The sequence below is a fragment of the Thermobia domestica genome, chromosome 9 (assembly GCF_964235325.1).
Source record: "Thermobia domestica chromosome 9, izTheDome1.hap1.1, whole genome shotgun sequence".
Lineage (NCBI taxonomy): Eukaryota > Metazoa > Arthropoda > Insecta > Zygentoma > Lepismatidae > Thermobia > Thermobia domestica.
Window position 1 is genome coordinate 140,606,420 of NC_137462.1, and position 21,353 is coordinate 140,627,772.

The 21,353-nt window shown below is 34.4% G+C and overlaps 1 protein-coding gene across 4 annotated transcripts in view; it reads right to left on the reverse strand.

Moving 5' to 3' along the window:
- Window positions 1–21,353, reverse strand: part of Dhc64C (dynein heavy chain, cytoplasmic) — a 213,896-nt gene that overhangs the window by 20,029 nt on the left and 172,514 nt on the right. For all 4 annotated transcript variants that reach the window (XM_081771898.1, XM_081771899.1, XM_081771895.1 and 1 more), the window contains 10 exons: window positions 21,013–21,224; window positions 18,376–18,552; window positions 14,471–14,694; window positions 12,342–12,504; window positions 11,197–11,489; window positions 6,350–6,563; window positions 6,047–6,241; window positions 4,312–4,639; window positions 2,398–2,582; window positions 1,337–1,465 (listed from right to left, as the gene is read on the reverse strand). In XM_081771898.1, the coding sequence (XP_081628024.1) occupies window positions 1,337–1,465; window positions 2,398–2,582; window positions 4,312–4,639; window positions 6,047–6,241; window positions 6,350–6,563; window positions 11,197–11,489; window positions 12,342–12,504; window positions 14,471–14,694; window positions 18,376–18,552; window positions 21,013–21,224 (2,120 nt within the window). The remainder of the gene's footprint in view (window positions 1–1,336; window positions 1,466–2,397; window positions 2,583–4,311; window positions 4,640–6,046; window positions 6,242–6,349; window positions 6,564–11,196; window positions 11,490–12,341; window positions 12,505–14,470; window positions 14,695–18,375; window positions 18,553–21,012; window positions 21,225–21,353) is intronic.

A 21,353-nucleotide genomic window follows, 5' to 3' on the forward strand; every position in this document is an offset into this window, starting at 1 on the left:
CCTTTTTTTTTGGGAGTGTTTTGCCCAATGAACACCATATATAATTGACATTATAATTAATTGTGTATGTAATGTATTTGCTTATTACATACTGCATGCAAGAAAAAAGAAAACACTGGTCATACATGAATTAGAAACTCCAACCGGAAGCAGGCTCAAATCTTGCAAACGGTGCGAGATATTGAGAAAAAATAATCGAAAAAAGTCTCCCCTTTATGATGCCCCTTGGCTTTCTTTTAATCAATACGTCTTTCACTTGTGTCTGTAAAGGGGCATGTACAGATGTTGTAAGGAATGATAAGGAGATTTATGCTCATATGCGAATGATGCGCTGTGTAGAGAGCGCAGGTTTAACTAGTATATAATGAAAAATTCTTGGTATTTCCGTATACGACCACAAACCTCAATAGATGTTCTTGAACTGACACACAAAAAACGACCCTTCTACTGCGAGTCAGTCAGTGAACTGACGACTCTATAAGACAAGTGCCTTATCTTGTTTGTTACTTTAATTGAATATTTCCTTCATCGTTAGGAACGCATCGATATCATTTTATTACTGTTTTACCGGATCCTTATTTTTACATATCCTATTTTAAGTTTAGTTTTTTTTTTTTTTTAAAGAACAATTAGTGCAAAGTATTCAATGACTTACTTTCGATATTTGATAGCCCTTACCTGTCAATTCACTTGTTTTACAAAAACACTTCACATTAATAATTTATACGAAATTCCACAATGTCTTTAATTTATGGCCATAAATTTGTCCTTCAATTTATATCTGGTTGTTGTGAACATTAATTCGATAGCAGATGTAACACTTCGCAAATATAATAAGAGCAAGTTAATAAGAATCCGTAAAAAAAAAAAAAAAAAAAAAAAAATGTAGAATTAGACCTTTGCGTAATTTCTCTTCGAGAACAATGAATAGGAGTTGGAAAAGGAAGATGATGTTCTCTGAAAGACGGATGAATAGTAGATACATTTAAGGATTTAAGGAAAGAGGTGGCATGTTGGAGAAGTCTGAATATTATGGAACAGACAACTAACTTTACATTATCTATTTCGACTTCCAATTATGAGTATTAAATAACCTCAACTGCCGAAATCTATTGTTAATGTCGTTCTGAGATCTCAACTTAATCATTTCTTTTCTCATAACCAGACCGGTTTTAATGATATTCACACTACAGAACTGACTTATTATTCCCATTGGTCTCTTACTAAGCAGAATCTCCTAATAACATCTGTTGTGAATTGTATATCGGGAGGTAAAGGAACATAACATATACATTTTTATATTAGAAGCTAAACGATTCAACTTTATTAAACATACCTGACAAATTAGTACTACATCCTCAAGGTCATGTATTACATCCTGCAGCAGTTTTGCTCCAGAATTCACTTCACGCTCAAAGTAACGGTACAATGGATCTTTAATGTTTTCTACTGTCCTTCTCAGGGTCTGGAAGTAGAAAAATGCATACGTGAAATATAATTTATCACCAAGTAGTTTGTCAATGTGTTATTTCCGTCTTAATGGATTTTAATTAAGTGATATGCACACAATTTCCTCAAATCAAATTAGAGTGGGGACATATAAATATCTTCGTAATTAAAAATATCTACGTAAATAAATATTTCCTAAATTTTCATTTAATGATAAAAGGCAACACATTACACATTAAATTCTTTTGATTAAAAATTTGCTATTCAAGTTTATAAACAACCAACTTTTCCATTTCATGGGACGAAATGAGTTTCAATTACGAGTGAAGCAGCATAATGGCATGTCTATCAAAACAATGAACAATAAGGAAGTTGAAACAGAAAGAAAATTTTGCATGGTGTCGGGTTTGATTACTGAAAACATCATTCCAAACTTTTAATTTTCTATATATTTCCTTCAAGACTGCTGTAGGTTCAAAAGTTTTCTTATCCACTCATCAATTTTGAATATTATATATATATATATATATATATATATATATATATATATATATATATATATATATATCGTATAATCAAATCATCAAAACTCAGGAGTAAAATTTTTACTTAAATTCCAAATACACCTATTTTATTACGAAAAATGAGTAAATTATCACTATTTTCTTATACAAAATGATATAATTTTCTTAAAGCATTGAAATAAATGGAGATTACTTGTAGATACAACGCCATTTTGAACTATCATTATCACTGGAGAAGAACCATAACAGCTAAGTTTTCACTTTTATACGGTATACTGCTCTAACTTGCCTTACTTTATAAGGAGCGGGTTTATTACCAAATACAGACCGCAAGAGAAAACGGAAACTGATTCGTGGATATTATCTTAGTTAATAATCTTGCTGTTGTAGGGTTAGCCAGAGGACTATGTAGAGAAGTTAGTACCTGTAAAGACTTAGGAAGTAACTGTAGCCAAGTAGCTGCTGAATTATGCAGAGTTCTCATCCATGCTGGACGACCATCAGTCTCATTTTCATTTGGCTGATCCAAACCTTCTTCGGCTGAATAGGCAAGCTCATCATCATCCTCCAACTGTTGCATTTTCAACAACTTTCCAACAAGATCAGTTCCTATCATGAAAAGGCATTAAGTTATTTCTGGCAAGAAACTTGGAAATCCTACACGAAGATCTTAGTAATGATTAGAAATTATACCCACAGTTATACTCTAAAATTCTCGTTACTTACTTTCCTTTCAAACGCTGTTCACAGGTATAGAAGTGTTTATACTGATTTATAAGCAACTATATTTTTCTTACATGGAATCGTATTCGTGGATGAGAATATAGAGTGTCTAGAAAAGGCGAGTGATCAAAAATACTATGTCACGCGTTAGCACCTTACACACAAAATTTCTTCTTATTACGTGAGTTAGCATTTTAGTTATCAATACACAAATAATTTCTATTTTTTTATGCAATGTTACATACACTTCCAAACATTACGGTTTTACTTTTAAGTACTTTTAAAAATTAAATTTATCCGTATACTTGCATCATTTAATACAAGATTTGTTTTTTCGTAAGTAGAAGCTTTGCTTTGTATATAATTAAATACACACTAGGTATTTGCTGAGCAGAACTATATATTTTCATTAAAAATTAAGCAACAATAGAAAGCATCTATATAAAAATATGAAATAAGTATACTTGAAAGGGATTTGCTGCTGCCAGGAGCCAATCAGAAGAAAGTTCTCTCAGCTGTATATAAGATTGTACAGTTATCCTGGATCTCAGTGTCTGATGAAGCCAAAGAGTTAGTGAAACTGTAACACATAGTTAATTTTTAATGAAAATATAGTTTTGCTCAGCAAATACCTAGTGTGTATTTAAAGATTTGTTTACCTTCGTTCCAAGCTTTTCGAAGATCGTAACTAGACTAATATCACAGTTTGTTCGGTTTCTTAAATTTTAATGTGACCATAAACACTGAGGACTATTTACCCTCTTCGAGAATAAAGTTATCATTACGAAATAACAGCACAGACTAGCAAAATTAACACACAACACTTTATTATTATTAATTTCAGAAAGTTTTAGTAACATTAAGGAGTAACGCTTTCATAATTGTTAAGTCATCATGTGGCCGACTATTTGTAGTATTATGTGTTACTAAACGTTTACTTATGTCTAATAGGCAAACTTTTAACCCACTATTATTATTACACGTGCTCCTTCTATTCTTTTCACCTTAGGTCAAAACCAAAACACTGATTTAACACGCAAAAAGAAAAAGCAATAACAACATTCTTGCTTTAAAGATTAATTGAATAACAAAATGTTACCACACAAATTGATGTGTGATCATAATCGTACGTCTCTATGAGAATGAACTGATATAACTATGATTGAAATAGCTGTTCAAGTATAGTTCCTTGCAAAACATGTACTTAAGGTTACTATTATGGGCATTGCTTTCTGTTATATACAAAACTGAAATCTTTAATATCAATGACAAAGCACTGTAGGCTAAAGATGATGAAACATAAGCGCGACTAAATGACAATGAGAGGTGGCTGAGAGAACAACGAGGAATGAGGAAAATCTTGAAGACAAACACTAATACAAGCTTACGTGAGTTGGAATTGAACATGTGAGTCTTTGTATCTGACTCAAACATTCTACACTGGGCCACTATAAATACATATTACTTCAATACGTATTAGAAATCAATTTTGGTCAAGATACAGACTTACGTACAATGAGTATTTCTCTCTGGTGATAGTGTGTTGTCTAAAAATGAATCTAAAAACCGAAAGAAATAAGCAGAACACACTAATAACAAGTTAATGAAAACTTACCTCTAGTGGTAAGAAGAACCTTTTCTGCATTATTTGGCAGTCCAAGCCAAGATGGAGTTTGCCTGTTTTCTAATCCCTCAATCCAATGCAAGAAGTGATCACGTCTGACACCATCAGGCATGGTGATATGTTTTCCGGGAGTGCCATCGACATTTGCAACGAGTGCAAAATCAGTTTCAAAGCTGCGCGGTGTGAAGAGCTTGCTCAAAAATGAGACCAGAAGTCGCTGATCATAATCATTGTCAATCTTCCCTCCGTAGATGCATTGGGACATCAAAGTAACCAAAGCATCCCATGGAACTTTTTCTGGTGGTAGGTTGGTACGGCCCTAGAATAAAAAAAATATTTTGATACGACATTAAGCTATGCATTTTAACGCATTATTTTCTATAAAAGTCAAAGTTTGTGTACTTGAGTGGTGTGTTACAACATTTGGAAAAAAAAAAGTGCGATATTTCGTTGACTTTATTCCTGTCAACATTGACGTGCATGTTGTAACTCTAGGATTATTTCTTGGACTGCTATTCCAGGTTTATTTTTTTCCTTTCGTTCAGGAAAATGATACCTTCACCAGTCAAAATTAATAGCTATTAAACTAATTTACGAAACTGAACATGAATATCCGGAATATATGAGGTTTAAAAATACCAAATAATTATCAATATTTGATATGTTTTCCTTCACTTTTAATAGCTATTTTTATTTGTTTTGGAGAATTGTGGCACAATTTATGCATTATCTTCAATTATGAACCATATTTGGACAAAACACAGATTGATTGATGCCTACCTATTATACGCACCTTTCTTGACTGCAACTCAAAAGTGGTAGTTTATAGCTGAAGCATTTTATTAAAAACACAACATCTAACGAAGTTAGAGTTGTACTGACTAATGAGACTCATACAAAAAGCAGTAGAACTGAAAACAGTATTACCCAAATTAAACAAATGTTAATACACTAGTCATTAGTTCACGGCAAGTTGAAAACTAACTTTAAACAACTGAAGTGATTCGGTAATACAACGTATATATTGTGGACTTGAAGGTGCATATTGTGACCCTGCACGTGGTGCTATAGTAACTATAGTTTAACACAAGAGATCGTACCACAAAGATAGCCTTCAATTATCATTTTACAGTCTGCAACTAGGTAAATAATTTGAGAAAGTCCGCCAGTTCCTCTCCTTATAGCTTGAACTATCATTTAGACTACTCCGTAGCGGATTGATGTTGCTAGTTGTTAGCATACGCGAATAGTTAAGCTGATGTTTGTCAAAGCTAAGTGTCCAGTCAATCTGACTACTTCTAGCTCTCAGTCATTATATGCCTGCCTGACTTTACTTTCTGTTCTGAATTTGGGACCAGAGTTTTCATACAGAATTAAATACTGAGTTGTTAACTTCTGTCACAACCATTTAGACATAATTCTCACATGCATTATGTATACAGATTTTAAGGTTAAGGAATCCTGGTTTGTGGAAAGATTGAAATGCCACAAGCACTTTTATGCAAAGAAGCAATTTCGTTCCATATAGTTGCAATATCACCATCTAAAATTTTATCCACACGTATTTTACATAAATGTTGAAATTTTACAAAACTGACACGAATAATAAGACGTATTTTTCATACAAAAATTAATAACGTGGATACTGACAATATATAATAATTTGTGAATATAATAAAATATACGCATTCCAATATTACATAAATAAAAATATAAAGTAACTTACCATGGCTGTCGACTCGATCCATGTATCCAACGTATCACACGCAACTCTCAAATCGGATTCATTGAATTCGTAATGTTTTGCCCACCCTAGTGGTGCATAACGAAGACGTTCTTGAACAATAGCATGGAACCATGCTAAAAGGAAATACAATCGAGCTCGTTCACTAGGTGCTTTCATCATGCGCGATGCTGGAACCTATATATAGAAAATGTGTTTTAGCAACAAGGATTTAAAAATAAATTATTATTAATTACTTAAATGAACAAGAATTAAAATAAATATTTAATGTAACTTGCAACTCACCGTGCTGAAAGTACGGAGTAAATTGGCCCTTATGCCCGGTGGAGGCTCAAAAACAAAGATACGCCCAGCTCTAAGAAGATTCACTGGAACTTTGGGATTTATCTCCATCGTTAGGAACAACCTGAAGTTAGCATGAGGTTGTAAACTATGGAGTTTCTTTTCCAATTGTACTAACCACTGAGGAGCCAAATGCACATTCTTTAGTAGTACCCATCTGTAAAATAATAAATCAATCAATAGTATATATATATTACGTCATGATAGGGAATATAAAAATATTACTGCAGTTCATCTCTACTACTACTACGTAACTAAAAATACTTAAGTAAAGTTCAAAATTTCACAGAACTATTCTCAAATCAAATTAAAACAGCCATTAATCTGCTAAGCGTCCATGAGATGATTAATTTTTGGCAATATTTCAAAAGACTTATTTACTTCTTGTCAAACCAGGAAAAAATATCACGGTGTCTTGAAAATCTTCAAATCACGTTTACAATTAGCCAACTAGTTCTATGTACTAAAGCACTCTTTCAGTGAAAGATGTATTTTCTTAAGTCACATTTAAGTCTCCAGAAGATGTTACAACAATTGTCAATCTACATGTAGACATATCTATTACGAAGCTGCGTTCTCAAATATTCTTACACTTACAATTACTAAATACTGAAATTCAAGTTATCTACAGAATACATACATTATATATGTCAATCGGATTTTGAAAGAAACTACGTAATTACACTATGGGGCAATCCAAATGAAATCGACCAATAATGGTTGCTGACAAAATTTAGTTTTTTATTAATTTTTTACCTGTTTGTACCACATTTAGGGAGTTGAAAACTGGTATTCATTTATTTTTAGCCGCGCACGTTTTGTATTAGCGGCCATTTTGTATAGGCGCCTGAGCGTATTTTCAACTTTTTAGTGCATTCCGTTAAACGCTGTCACTTTTTAGGTTTTAAGGATAATGAGTTCAAACCAAAACCATATGAAAGATAATGGAATGAACAATATTCTGTGTACTGTGCACATTGAGCCGTGCTTCAGAAGGTCAAAAAAGAAGCTCTGAACATTGAGGCTGAAAACCTAGAAATTGCAATTTTGAAATGTACATTTTGAAACGAAATAAATGAGACTCATCTTCAATTCTTTGTTTACATAGAGACTAGATAATAGACAACGTCCCAAACAAGTTTCAGATCTGAGAACTATACTTGATTTTTTGGAAATTTTTAAACTGCAAATTTTCGAAGATCGTGTATTTTCACCATCAAATATCTCAGGAAGGACAGAAGTAAAAAATCACAAATTTGCACAAAATAGACGATACTTGGGCAGTAACAAGTGGGTAAAATTGCATCCCTGAAACTAGAGTAGTTTCTGAGTTATAAGGGTTTTCTTCACTGGGACTTAATATCATGAAGCGCCATTGGAGTGAATATATAAACTTTGTAGCGGAAGTCAAAATAACACGAAAGTAATGTTAAATGGGTAAAGTGTGCATAATTTATGAATTTATGAATCTTGTGCAAAAAACGAGTCGTCTGTTATTTCTTTTCTACCTACAGCATTGCTATTAGGACATCAGTGAGGTAAATAGTTGACTAATTTGTGTACAGAGTTTGGCACTGAGGTTGAAAGTACGACCTGTAGGGGTTATGAACTCTAAGTGTGAGTTTCCGGCGAACCTTAGTGATTGGCACCCACACTTTGTCATTCGTACATAGTTTAAAAGAGGTTCTTGGGATATGGGTATGGAAAAAGTGATCGAAAAGATTGTTATTTTCCTGACTGATGTCTTCAATTCCCCAATCTCCCATTTCTGTCAAATACAGGCTACGGTATCATTAGGGGCAAATGACATCATGCTACGTTCTGGAAGTACTGAAGTACTACAATCAGTAAATTCAACTGATTGTGAGTATTCATAACATCTGATTTCTGTTTGCGTCAGAGGTACAAATCCATGATATGATCTGGTATTATTAATTCTTTCACAAGTAGCAAATCTTGAATTTCTTGCTGTTTGACTGCAGTTCTTCTGATGAAACATTGTATTTCTTCTGATAAATTGTATTTCTGATATACTACATTAACACAAAGCCTGCACATCTATTGTTTTTAAAATCGTGAATTTCACATCACTGCAACAATTCATAATTCAGAAACTACTCAAGTCTCAGGATGCAATTTGACTCACTTGTTACTGCACAACTATCGTCTATTTTGTGCAAATTTGGGATTTTTTACTTCTGTTCTCCCTGAGATATTTGATGGTGAAAACACACGATTTTCGAAAATTTGCACAGTTTAAAAATTTCCAAAAAATCAAGTATAAGGTTCTCAGATCTGAAACTTGTCTGGGACGTTGTTTACTATCTAGTCTCTATGCAGACAAAGAATTGAAGGTGAATCTTGTTTATTTCATTTCAAAATGTACATTCCAAAATGGCCATTTCTAGGTTTCCAACCTCAATGTTCAGAGCTTCTTTTTTTTTCGACGTTCTGAAGTACGTCTCAATGCGCACAGAACACAGACTGTTGTCCATCCCATTATCTTTCATATGTTTTTGGTTTGAACTCATTATCTTTAAAACCTATGAAGTTACAGAGTTTAACGGTATCCTCTGAAAAGTGCAAAATACGTTCAGGCGTCTATACAAAATGGCAGCCACAAACAAACCTGCGCGGCTAAAAAATAAATGAATACCCGTTTTCAACTCCCTAAATGTGGTACAATCTTAGGTAAAAATTGTTAGCAACCTTTGACCTGGAAATTGGTCTATTTCATTTGGATTGACCCGTATATAAATGCTGACAAGGATCTGACTACACTTTTGTCCTTAGGTAGTTTCATCAAAATCTGGTTGATATTTGGCTGTATGTGTATATATTTTTCCAGTATGAACTTGAAATTTTGTACATAATATGTGTTTTAAATTATATACAGGGTTAGCATAAATGATTCATTCTATTTGAAAAGGCTATTTTCAAAAGTATTACACGTGCACCATGAAAGATATATGAAAAGAACCATAAACTCACCAAGTTTGTAATTTGTACCGTATTTAAACGAATATAGGCCGCACCTAAACTTTTGACACGAGATTACAGAAAAAAATAAATTTCGAATATAGGCCGCAGTACTAAATTTACGAGAAGTTAAATTAGGCAGTACTTAGAGATGCATCCCTCTCCCTCCCTTCTTTAATTCCCGCATAACTAACAGTGACTCATGAAGAGACCTTCTTTATAATAGTGGCTCTGAGCAGCATTCTGAATCGTCTAGTGAGGGTGAAGAAACAGAAGCTGGTGATGCTGAGATGGTGGGAAGTGATTATGATTGATTTTGGTGTGCACAAACAAGCAGACACGGTTTTGCCGAACAAAGTTGCTTTTCTTTTTTTTAAAGAACAGTTACTATACATAAATATTCCGTATATTATATATACAGTATAACGAAGATACGTATTCCTATTAATAAAAGTATTAAGTATACGAGTGTTTTTTGTGCCAGTGTAAGGTGTTACCGGTACCCAATGAAAGTGGCAATTTTTGCGAACAAGTTTTTTTTTTATTATTATTATTATTTTCTTCTTAAGTCTTTGATGGTTTGCAAAAGTAAATGCAGAAACTTGTAATGGTATTCATTTCAACCCACAAGATACGTGTACATGTCATTTTGAAATTGACGATTTATGATCTGAGGGGGAAAATCTCGATTATAGGCCGCATCATGTTTTTGAAGCCAAAATTTAGGGAGAAAAAGTGTGGCCTATGTTCGCGCAAATACGGTATTCCAGATGGCAGCACGAGTCCGTTGTCTTTCCGATCGGATGTGTCAGTGTGGCAGTACGAGATTAATACATGTTGAAAATGGAGAGAAAGCAAGAAAAAAGATGTCTGGACATGTGTCATGTCAGCAAAGGGGCACATATTGAACGTTTGTAGAGGGTGTATAAACTTGGAGAGTTTGTAGTTCTCTTCATGTATCTTTCATGTGGTACATATAATAATTCTGAAAATATAGCCATTTCAAAATGAATGAATCAATTATGCTAAGCCTATACTTTTGTAGTCAATATCTGCAGTATTGAATGATACAATGAGTACAGGAATATTTCAGAATGAAGCTGCGAAATGAACACACATGAAAATTCGTACATGGTCGAAATGTTTATAAACACTTCTTACATGATTTTACTGCAATTTTTAGTTTCCTACAGGTTGGAAGATTTTCCAGTCATCTCGGTATTTGTTTCTGGCATGACATAGGAAGAAGTGTCTTCTGAAACACTGATGAAACTTGTACATCATATGGACACCTTACAGGTCTGTAATTCTTTAAATTTGTGAATATGTGCCTTCTGCGTCATAATATTCGTAAATAATTGACACTTACTTCGTATCATGACTACTTTTTTTTTTCTTTTTTAATTTTCATTTCACAAAAATTTATTTCAGCTTGAACTTCAGAAATTCACGGAATTATTCTTAATCTTCAAATTTATATTTTAACAAAGTCCATATAATTAATTCAAAAGCACTATACTGAAGTAGAGCACAACTGAAAGTTAGAAATTCAATGAAATCTTGAGTTAATGTTTCTATCCTGAGGCTAGAGGACGAATGAAGGTTGTAGTGAATCATAATGAATTAGTGGAATTTTTCAGTTATTTATTTTTACGGATAAACGCTCTATTACTGAGTCACCACGTTTCCTTTCACAATGTCTGAACTATTTCTGATGAGCATTCAGGATTTCGAAGATATATGAGTTATGAAATACGCTCAATACTACAAACCCATGTTTACAGAAATCGGATATCAAACTATTTCCGTACCTTCCAGATTTCACTGCCAAATTAATGGCTCTATCTGCCTGGTTGAAACCTTCTGCTGATCCTATAGCGATGCTTGCTATGGGTTTACCAAGTTCTGCAGCAAGATCATCCACTCGTCCAGATGCATCGAAGCCTGTCACAGAGCACAGCAACGCTGGTACATTGGCTCGTAATTCTGTCTCCACTATCTGTGCCAAATCAAATTCCTTTTCTGCCGCAGGCATGAAGTTCTCTCCAAGCACAGTTGATACAAATAGCTGGGCAGCAGCGATTACACGATCAGGACGGAATGCCTGTTGGATAGAAAATAGTGTATCAAATAAATATGCAAATTAGCGTACTACGTGAATTTATAAATGAAATCCTAAATAATCACTGTTAAAAATTTTGCTTTTAGTTTTATTCTCAAAATTTCAAAAGAAAGCTATTCTTTATTTTAGGTGAAAGTTTCTTTTAGACATTATAAAATGTTTCTCACCAATTTCATTCTGTACAACTGATTCATAGCAATCTTAGAGTTGACTGTACTCACACAATACAGATTGGTTAAAAGTAAAATCTTATAAGCCCAACCGAAAATAGAAACTATTACAGAGTTAGTTTCTTGGTCTCTCTGGAACTGATCTTTATATTTGTAATTCAAAGCTAATCAAAAACATTTGTACTAAATTATCTTTAAAAATTTTCGATCTTTTGAAAAAAAAAAAAAAAAAATGAAATATTTTAGTTTAATGTCGCACGGTTAAGCCGTGTAGGCTAAAGGTGACGGTGATGGTAAGAATGAATGAAATGGTGTAATAAAGAAAATGGGAGAATCCCGAGAAAACCCCCCACAAAGTGTTTGTTCATCGTAACATCCCCTGGCGCGAACTTGGATCGAACCACGGATCCCACGGTATCGAAGGTGAACTCCCTACCACTTAGCCACTGGCGACATTATTTCGGTCTTCATCAGGGGTCTGTTTTATCTATCCTCTCGTATAAATACATAACCAATAAAATGCTGAAGTTTTTTTTTAAAGAAAAGACTGTTTCAATTGAAATAGTTGAAATTGATGTTATTCTAACTTTTGAACATCGGCAGAAAGTTTGGTGTATGTATGGGACTACGTACATTTTGGTTAACTTATCTAAAAGATAAATACCTGAATCACAAGAAGACGATACATCGCGGATCCTACTGGACTCATCTGCTTTTCTTCCTCCCACAACTGAGGTACGCATTGTTCAGGTGTACTCTGTTGCAACCAAGCACCAAATTCTTGCATTTCGCTTACTTTCTGAGCAAGGTTCTTGAAAGCTGGGAGTCTGGAATCACCAAGTTCAAATGTTAATTACCTTCATATCATACAACTTCTATTTAAATAGTGTCACACACTCACACCATACGTCTATGCTTCTCTGAACAGGGTGTCTACTAAAATTCCAAAATGAAATTTCGTGACTTTTTCGTGGCTTTTTTTTTTTACCAAATCATAAAATTTCCTAATATTTTCAGGAGCGAATTAGGTCGAATTTTCATCCATGCGATTAAAACGTATTTTGCTTGCGATTTGGTAGCGTCTAAAGCCGATCATAGACGTTTTTGGTGGTAACTTTGACGTTTTATAGAACAAAATTTTCCAATCTGTACTTACATTCGAACAGTTTATAAAAATCGTGACCCAAAAGCTAAATTTCATGACTTTTTCGTGACTTTCATGACCATTTTCTGATTTCGTGACTTTTTCGTGACATTCGTGACTTTCGTGACCGATAGACACCCTGCTGAATTAATGCGTACCACACTTTTAATAATCAAGAAAATCCACTACTTTATTTTACTAAATTAATTTATTGGCATTTCTGGATCTAAAAGATTTTACTTCTTTATAGGTATGGCACAGAAAAGGTAACATACTTCGAAATTTATTTCACGCGAGTGACAGAAACGTTAAAGCTACTCGGACTACTGTTACGAAATAAACAGCCACTTCCCTATTTCTAAGTGCTAAGTAAACAACAAGGTACAAACCCAGTATTTTTCCTCATTTAGTAATGGAAAAACTAATAGCAACTCAATGTAATTTTATCCGTTTAGAAGGTTTAATAGTAAGATTCTACATAAGTAAGCATAAACATATAATGCAATACACATCAGTTTAAAGAAAACTTTACGCAGAATGCAAATTTAGTTACAGAAGTTACCTATATCTGCTACAATGGGTAATACTTTACAAAATGTGACATAAATGAAACACAAATTAACCTTTCTAGATATTCATTTCATGACCGAACTGGTCTAGTTTACTGTGAGGTTCTCGATCGACTATTTAATCAACTCTTCAAACGTGCAGTACAATTCGTCTGCCCATTCTTGTGCAAACGTTCTCGATGAAGTATTGAAGTTGTCAAACGTGTAATGAAACTTGTCAGTTCTGGAATTCAAATTTATACCCTAGATATTGTTTTTCTTTCATAAATGTTTGTACTAAGTGCATTTTAGAAGTCATGCAATTCATTAGAGATGAAACAATCTTGTTGATTGTACTATCTGGTTGAGGTTCAACAAGATGACACTATTCTTGGGACGTTGAATCCATTGCAAGAAACCACTTCTCAATATCTCTGTTTTTGCTCTTATACCTGTTCTTTACGACTTACGACACTTACGCATAGCATAGTTTGAAGTCTAAAAAAAGCGTTCGCGTCACGCTTCATCAAGTTATAAAGGGGGCTGAATCTAAGAAATCGCTATGATGACATCCTGGGTATGAAATAACTAAATCCCCATCAGGATGGAGTTTCTCGAAGTTCCACTCTTTTCTGCATTTTTTCTTTCCCATTTCTCTTCCCTGTCTGATGAAGTAAATTCTTATAGTATTTTCGTTTAATTGTGCTACCTTATGATATTCAGTATGAAGTGTTTTTTCGATGGACATTTGAGGCCAAGTACTTAAGTTCTTTTTTCTACGAAACCAATCATTCAACTACTCTTTCCACATCTGCTTCCATATATTTTTTTTTCTTTTTCTAAATTTAAAGGTTATACATATGTGCGCCGAATGAAATCACTATACTAAAGTACCGAATTATGTTTTCGCAGAGTATGAGTTCAAAATTTATTTCATATATTGTGCTTTCCACGTCTGAATTATAATTTTATTATTTTCATTTATATATATTGAATGCAATAGGCGTACGGTTAATAAAAGAAACATTAAAAATGCCTAACAGTATGTAAATCACGTACAGATATTGTTTACCCTGGTCTATGTTCTAGTTTAAAACAAACCTGGTAGACAAGCGGAACATAGCTTCCAATTGTTCCGTCGACAATCCTTCCAGAGTTGGTGGTCGAGAAGTTAACATGCCTTCTTTGCCTCTTAAAAAGAACTGGAATTCAGCATCCAAACTAGGTTCATTTGGAACTCCTTTCAAGTGGATACGGCACAAGAGTAGAGCAAAAGTAAGACGATCTGTATGGAGCATACCACGTGCAACACGTTCATAGCACACCTGATTAAGAAAGATTATACACATTAGACTGGCTCCTATCTATATATATAAAAGAGAACGTACAAATCCTTTGTGAACTCATCACGCTAATACGGCTGAACCGATTTCTTTCATTTTTGGGGGGTTGTTAGGATTTGGACCCTAGATGGTTTTTATCATATCACTTTAATTTTTAATTACCAGTGTCTTGAGATAATGGACCATTCAAGTCTCCATAGTTCATCATAGGTAAAAATAAACGTATGTATATGCAACCCGCATGACCACGTGACTCGGCGGGTTAACATAAATGACAGGCGCTTGCAATTTGAAAGCGAAAAAGTAAAAATTATCTAAGTAACAAAGTTTATTGCGTTCCGGGGTGACCGCAGCGAAGCGGGGTGAACGCTGCTAGTCAATCATATTTTACAAATGAATTACATTAATGACAATATTGCTACTGATGATACTTCAATGAAATTTATACCTAGTTAAACTTATGTGTGATTTAGGTAAAATAAATAGTTATATTTTGGTTACTTTCGAAAACTTTAGTGTAACAACTAAAATATGACATCCATAAAAACTTGTCATTATGCCACTGATAGGGGCAAATTCACACTTATAGAGGAATTGCAGTGATACAGAATAGGTCATTTCCTCAATTATCAACTATAATACAAATCCAACCGTCAAAGGTGTTCTGTAATGTACATACTTGATTTCTATGTACAACAGGAGTTGCAGTACAGTCTATGTGGTTTGAAGGGCTGAAGATAAGACTTCAAAGAGGGGCAAAACAACAGTTCAGGGATCGGACTGGGTAGCGTAATGATTAACGCATCGGCACGGTCAAACAAACATCCGGGTTTAAATCTCGGTCCAATCTGCATTCTTTCACTATATACGTGTAATCAGGCCAGCTACACTACAACAATACCAAGGTTTCACCATATAGGTCTTGTATCTGAACACACATTCAATAAGCAAAATATATTTCCTAGAAATCAAAATTTTTTGTATGATCACTGAGAAAAACCTTTGGACATTCTTATTTCTCCAAACAACAAAGTATTAAGTAATCTTAATAACCTGCTGGTTTCATTTCCTTTTTGGCCAAAACTATAACTTACTTTGAATAATATATGAAATTAAAAAATACAGTGCAGTCCGCTTATAACGAATTTCAAGGATCCAACACAATGAGTTCTTTATATACGAATTTCATTATAAACAAACTCGTGTATTTTTCCGAATTATGGAGAAAACAAAGGATTAGATAACAAGCAGATACGTTTAGAAAAGAATATACAGCAGTATAGCATCACATCTAAAGATAATTTTATTAATTGGGTTGTTATGTACATATTGCAGTTCTTCCTATCTGTTCAAGGGCCCTTGAAGAAGTCTGTAATTTTCTTCTGAACCGTGACTGCTGCCGCTGTTCGTAGCACCGCCGCTTCCACTTCCTCAAATGCCAGAAATGCACTGTCAGGCGCCGTGTTGCTGTGTTCGGAAAGATAGCGTTGCAAGTTATCCAAACTTTGGATCACTTCTTTGAAACTCACGGTTGTTTCACATTTTCCACTTCTCCCTCATCATCGGAATCTGCTTCATCTTCCTTCGTAGCCTCCCTCACGCTTTCCACAACTGAATTATCCCCGGGGTGATTTCTGCTGTCATCCGTGTGGGAGGGGGAGGAGAGTCATGTCTGGCTTGCACAGCGATAACAGCTATGAAAACCAGTTTGGCGGTACTCGAGTTATCCACGAGCAGAAAAAAAAATCCCGTTCTGAAGAAAAGAAAACATGATCCCATTCTAAAAAATTTGCTATAAGCGGTCTTTACGGAAAATACTGTTCTTAATATACGGTCATTTCTTCCATGCTTTAAATAGGCGGTGTGACGGAGATTTGATTTATGTTCGTAATATCCAATAATTCGCTATTTCCGAGTTCGTTATAAGGGGGATGCACTGTACTATGTAAGTTGATCCATACGGGTTATACAAAGTTGTGAAGGTTCATACTTTCATATGACGAATAGAAACATTGATACAAGAATTGAAGAACATGTAACAGATTAGAAGGATCAGAATTCGGCAGTTTCAGGCCTATCGAAACATTTACCAATGTACAATCATAGAGTAAAGTTATCATCATCCCCAAATCATCACAAATTGAAAGAAATATATTTATCACATAGAACTAATAAACTTAGGGTATATTTGGACGATGATACCCTTGATATAAATTTGGAGTGTATTATAAATAGTTTTATTCAAAAAAATTGCATGAGAGTTAAACCTACTTGCAATTCTTGTCACTTGGATTTCGATTTGACATGATTTTAGCGTTCCTTTCAGCAGCAATATTATATGAGACATGAACCTACGGCTTAACGTGGAATTCGAAAAACATGAGCTCCCTCCAGGAAGTGAATCCGTTCTCTCGCGCCAAAGACGCGTATACTATCCACAAATTCTCGTCATGAACATGCTCGAAGGCCTGATATTGGACCAACTATTCACGTAAATGGGAGAAGTGTCAAAACAGATTATATTCTGTGAAATGCTTTCCTGAGTTATTATTATTATTATTATTATTATGGCCATTAGTCTTGGTGTTCCTAATACGGCTAGGAGAAACCTTAAAATTTTCAAGTATAATCCGAAGTTTAGTGACGCGCCTATATATAAATGCCTGTTAAATGCTAACAACTATTCCCATGTCATTGATTTTTTTATACCTGATTTTCTTTCTATCAAAAGAAAGTTTATGACTTATCATTTATCATAATCACAATTTCATTACTGTTTGTGCATGCCTGTGTTTCTGTATGTCTGAGCAGTATTTTATAATTTATTGTAATCTTAGTTGTGTTTCATATATTTTTGTCGTTTGCTATTGGATGTAACCTTTATTTTTTATTCAATACTATTGTGTGTATGTATGATTGTTTCTGTGTTTATGTACCCTATTTGGAATTGTAAAGGTACTTTCAGTCTGTAATTTCCAATTATGCAATAAAAAAATATTGTTATTATTATTATTTATTTATTTAATTTTTTTCTTTTTTGCAACTGGTCTATTTAAACGGTCGAATCTTAGTGAACTATATTTCTTATAATGAAGTATATTACTAATGTTTAGAACAATTGGATTTGTGAATTACTAGTTTTAGTTTTCGGTATTCTTTGCTCATCGAGTAATTGCAGAGGACAGTGGTTTGAAAATATTTTCACAATATTAAATTCTCACGCGCAATAAAATTAGTCATATCTTCAAGTTATTATTGCTTATGTTTACAGTTATTAAGTTCTACAGATGCCAGCTATATAAACGGCGTGACAAACATCTTGGCATTTGAAGGCGGCGCTCCAAGTTCCCTTTAAATGCTGCCAGCAAATGAGAGGCCTGCGGTATTGCCACGTTTATTTTGTACACATTCACTTCAGTCTATTCCCTGCCACCTGATCGCGCTATAGTTCCGTCTGTTTAGCCAATTCATAGTTGCACCCCTTTATCACTTGGCAACGTCGCGTCAGAGCTTGCGTTTTATTCGTTTAGCTGAAATGCCAAGATGTTTGTCACAGGCTTTAATTCCTAAATTCACACTTAAAAATAAACACATTAATTATGTTTCTTTTCCCACTCTACAGTTATTTTCCAAGAATCAGTAAGCGTAAAGAACATTACTTACTCCAAATAAGTTGCTAGTTATGATTCCTAAGCGAGCACTATGGTCGGCCACATTCTGCAGTTTAGGATTATCATGTAATACAGAGCTGAAAATATCGAGGAAAAATTTCAACGAATATTGATACAAAAAGTGTATCTGATTCAAGCTGTCCATGGTGAAATAGATGTTACTGCAAGCCTGTAAAAATAAAATAAAATTTTAAAAATAAACAAACAGTAGTTAGTAGATTCTTGACAGTAAATACATCAAAATTGTATTACGTTCTGGAAATTACTAATGTATCAGTTTCATTTTTGCTATTTAAAAAATGTATAAATAATGTTACATGTACGTATAAAACATTGACTATCTTGAAAAAGTTAATTTTTATACTTGTCACCGGTATATATTAGTTCATGAAGTTCTTTATGAAGCAAATTGTAATGAAATATTTAAAGTAAATAGTTAAAGCAATCAATACTTCGACTGAAAACAGTTAGCCTTAATCACGAAGAAGATTCTTTTTAGGAGGGAGAGGAAGAAATGGACAATCTAGAAACGTACTGTGAACATGAGAATTCAGGTTGCAGCTGTTCAATTATGGAGGTTACATCCGCTTATGAATACTTAACTGCCAGCTTTATCGAACAACGCTCACATAAATTATAACTTCTGTAGCTTTTAAAATATTTTATTACCCTTTCTCATCCCAAAACTTCCTACAAACTTTACTTTCAGATGACATAATGATGTGAAACTGTGCTATTGCTTTTGCATTCTTAGTGTGTGTGTAACGAAAATATGGTTAAATAGTTTATCTTACGTAATTAGCCTGAATTTCTGTCTTGTATTCCACCTAATTTCTAGAGTTTATGCTAAAAATAGTGATTGGTTATTTGTCGTTTGCAATCTATCACGTGAATAGTTTCCCTTTACACACCGTCAACATCCAATGAACTATTAGATATTACCCAAAATATCCGAGAACTTTTCTTTGCCGGGCAAACCAGTAGCAATACAACATTCTGCTGCTAGATGACTCCAGGTACATGTATTAACTACTACAAAACAAAGTTACGTCATCTTTGGCGCATTCAGTTGCAGCTGTGTGTCAGGAAGTGTTTCAGTGCTTCTGCGATTTGTCAACTGGCTGACGTTAAGGAGCAACGGATCTGCATCAAGTTCTGTATCAAGTTGAAAACTGCAGCCGCAAGCCACGGCATGAAATGAAAAAAAAGGCATTTGGTGAGAGTGCATCCAGTCAAGCAAGAACATTTGAGTGGTTCAATGTTTCAAAGAAGGCCGCGAATCTGTGAAAGATGAACATTCTGGTCGACCGTCAACATGTACAACGCCGGAAATGATCATGAAAGTTGCGAAGACAGAAGACAGACAATTCACGACTTCGACTGTCGTACGGTACATGTCAAAGAATTCTTTCCGATGAACTGAACATGAGACGAACTGCAGCGAAGTCTGTCCCTTGCCTTCTCAGTATCGACCAAAAAACTCAGGAGTCAGACTTGCACTGAGCTGCAACAAAGAGTTCAAGAGTGTCCACACTTCTTATCCAGAGTCATTATAGGTTATGAATCTTGGGTCTATGGTTATGACCAGGAAACGAAGCAGCAATCATCATAACGGAAGACACTATCCTCTCCAAGGCCGAAAAAAGCTTGACAAGTTCGCAGCAACATCAAGTCAATGCTCATTGTTTTATTTTTTTTTCTTTCTTTTTTTTTTTTTCGACATTAGAGAAATTGTGCATAAGGAGTTTGTTCTACCTGGTCAGAATGTAAACGGGAAGTTTTACTGCGAGGTTTTGAAAAGATTGAGGGAAGATGTTCGGCACAAAGGGCCAGAGCTGTAGCAAACGAAAGACTGGTTGCTGCACCATGACAACGCGCCCGCGCACACCTCGCTCGTTGTAAGGAAATTCCTGGCCAAAAATAATATGGCAACGGTCCCCATCCTCCCTACTCCCCTGATCTAGCCCCGTGCGACTTCTACCTGTTCCCGAAGATGAAACTCGCGTTGATAGGCGACGTTTTGGCTCCAATGAAAACACCCAAGTTGAATCGCAACGGGTCCTGAACACCCTTCACCCTGCAGATTTCCAGAAGTGCTTCCAAAAGTGGGAACAACGCTGAGATCATTGCATACATGCCGGAGAGGACTATTTTTGGAGGTGACGGAGGACATTAGGACGTAAATATAGTTTTCTAATTTTTATGACGTTCTCGGATATTTTGGGTAGCATCTTGTATGAAGGTTTAATTAACACAGAAGTTTTTAATTTTAATATTACAGTTAATACTTGTTATTTTGTATGAAACACTTGCACATAAATGAAATCTATAATTTAATTCCCCATAATAGAACAGGAAAGAGGTTTATCATAACTTTTCTTTCGAAATCAAGGGCAAGATTGAGTAAAAATATAATATAGGATATTAAAAGGATGTATTCTATTCTATCACCGTCTGAAGTTCTGTTCAACCTTTAATAAAAAGGTATGAAAGTTACAATCATTTGATCACATATTTTCCCTTTTTCTAATACAGAAAAGTGCAAATACTTTCTTCACCAATCTTGAATCAACTTACGATTATCCTACAATGCGCACACAGTATAACTGGTTTGTATTGAAAAGCATACCTGAGAAAGTGGCATATACTGCTGTGAAACTGTCTCGATTTCTCCAATCACTTTGTCAGTTTCTTCAACCTTCTTACTAATTTCTGCCGCTTCATGTTTTAGAGTTTCCAATGTAGTTATCACACTATCATCATCTAATATTTTGCCTTTGGCATCATTTAAAGCTTGCAAAAGTGATTTTTCTAGCTGCCGAAGTCGGAGGTGGAACTCACCTATAATTGTAAAGAAAAGTAATTACTGTGTGTACAACTACCTATAGCCATTACAATGTACTATTAGCATTATTATTTGTTTATTCTAATGTAACAGCAATAGAACAATTCTGCAAACACAACTTTTAA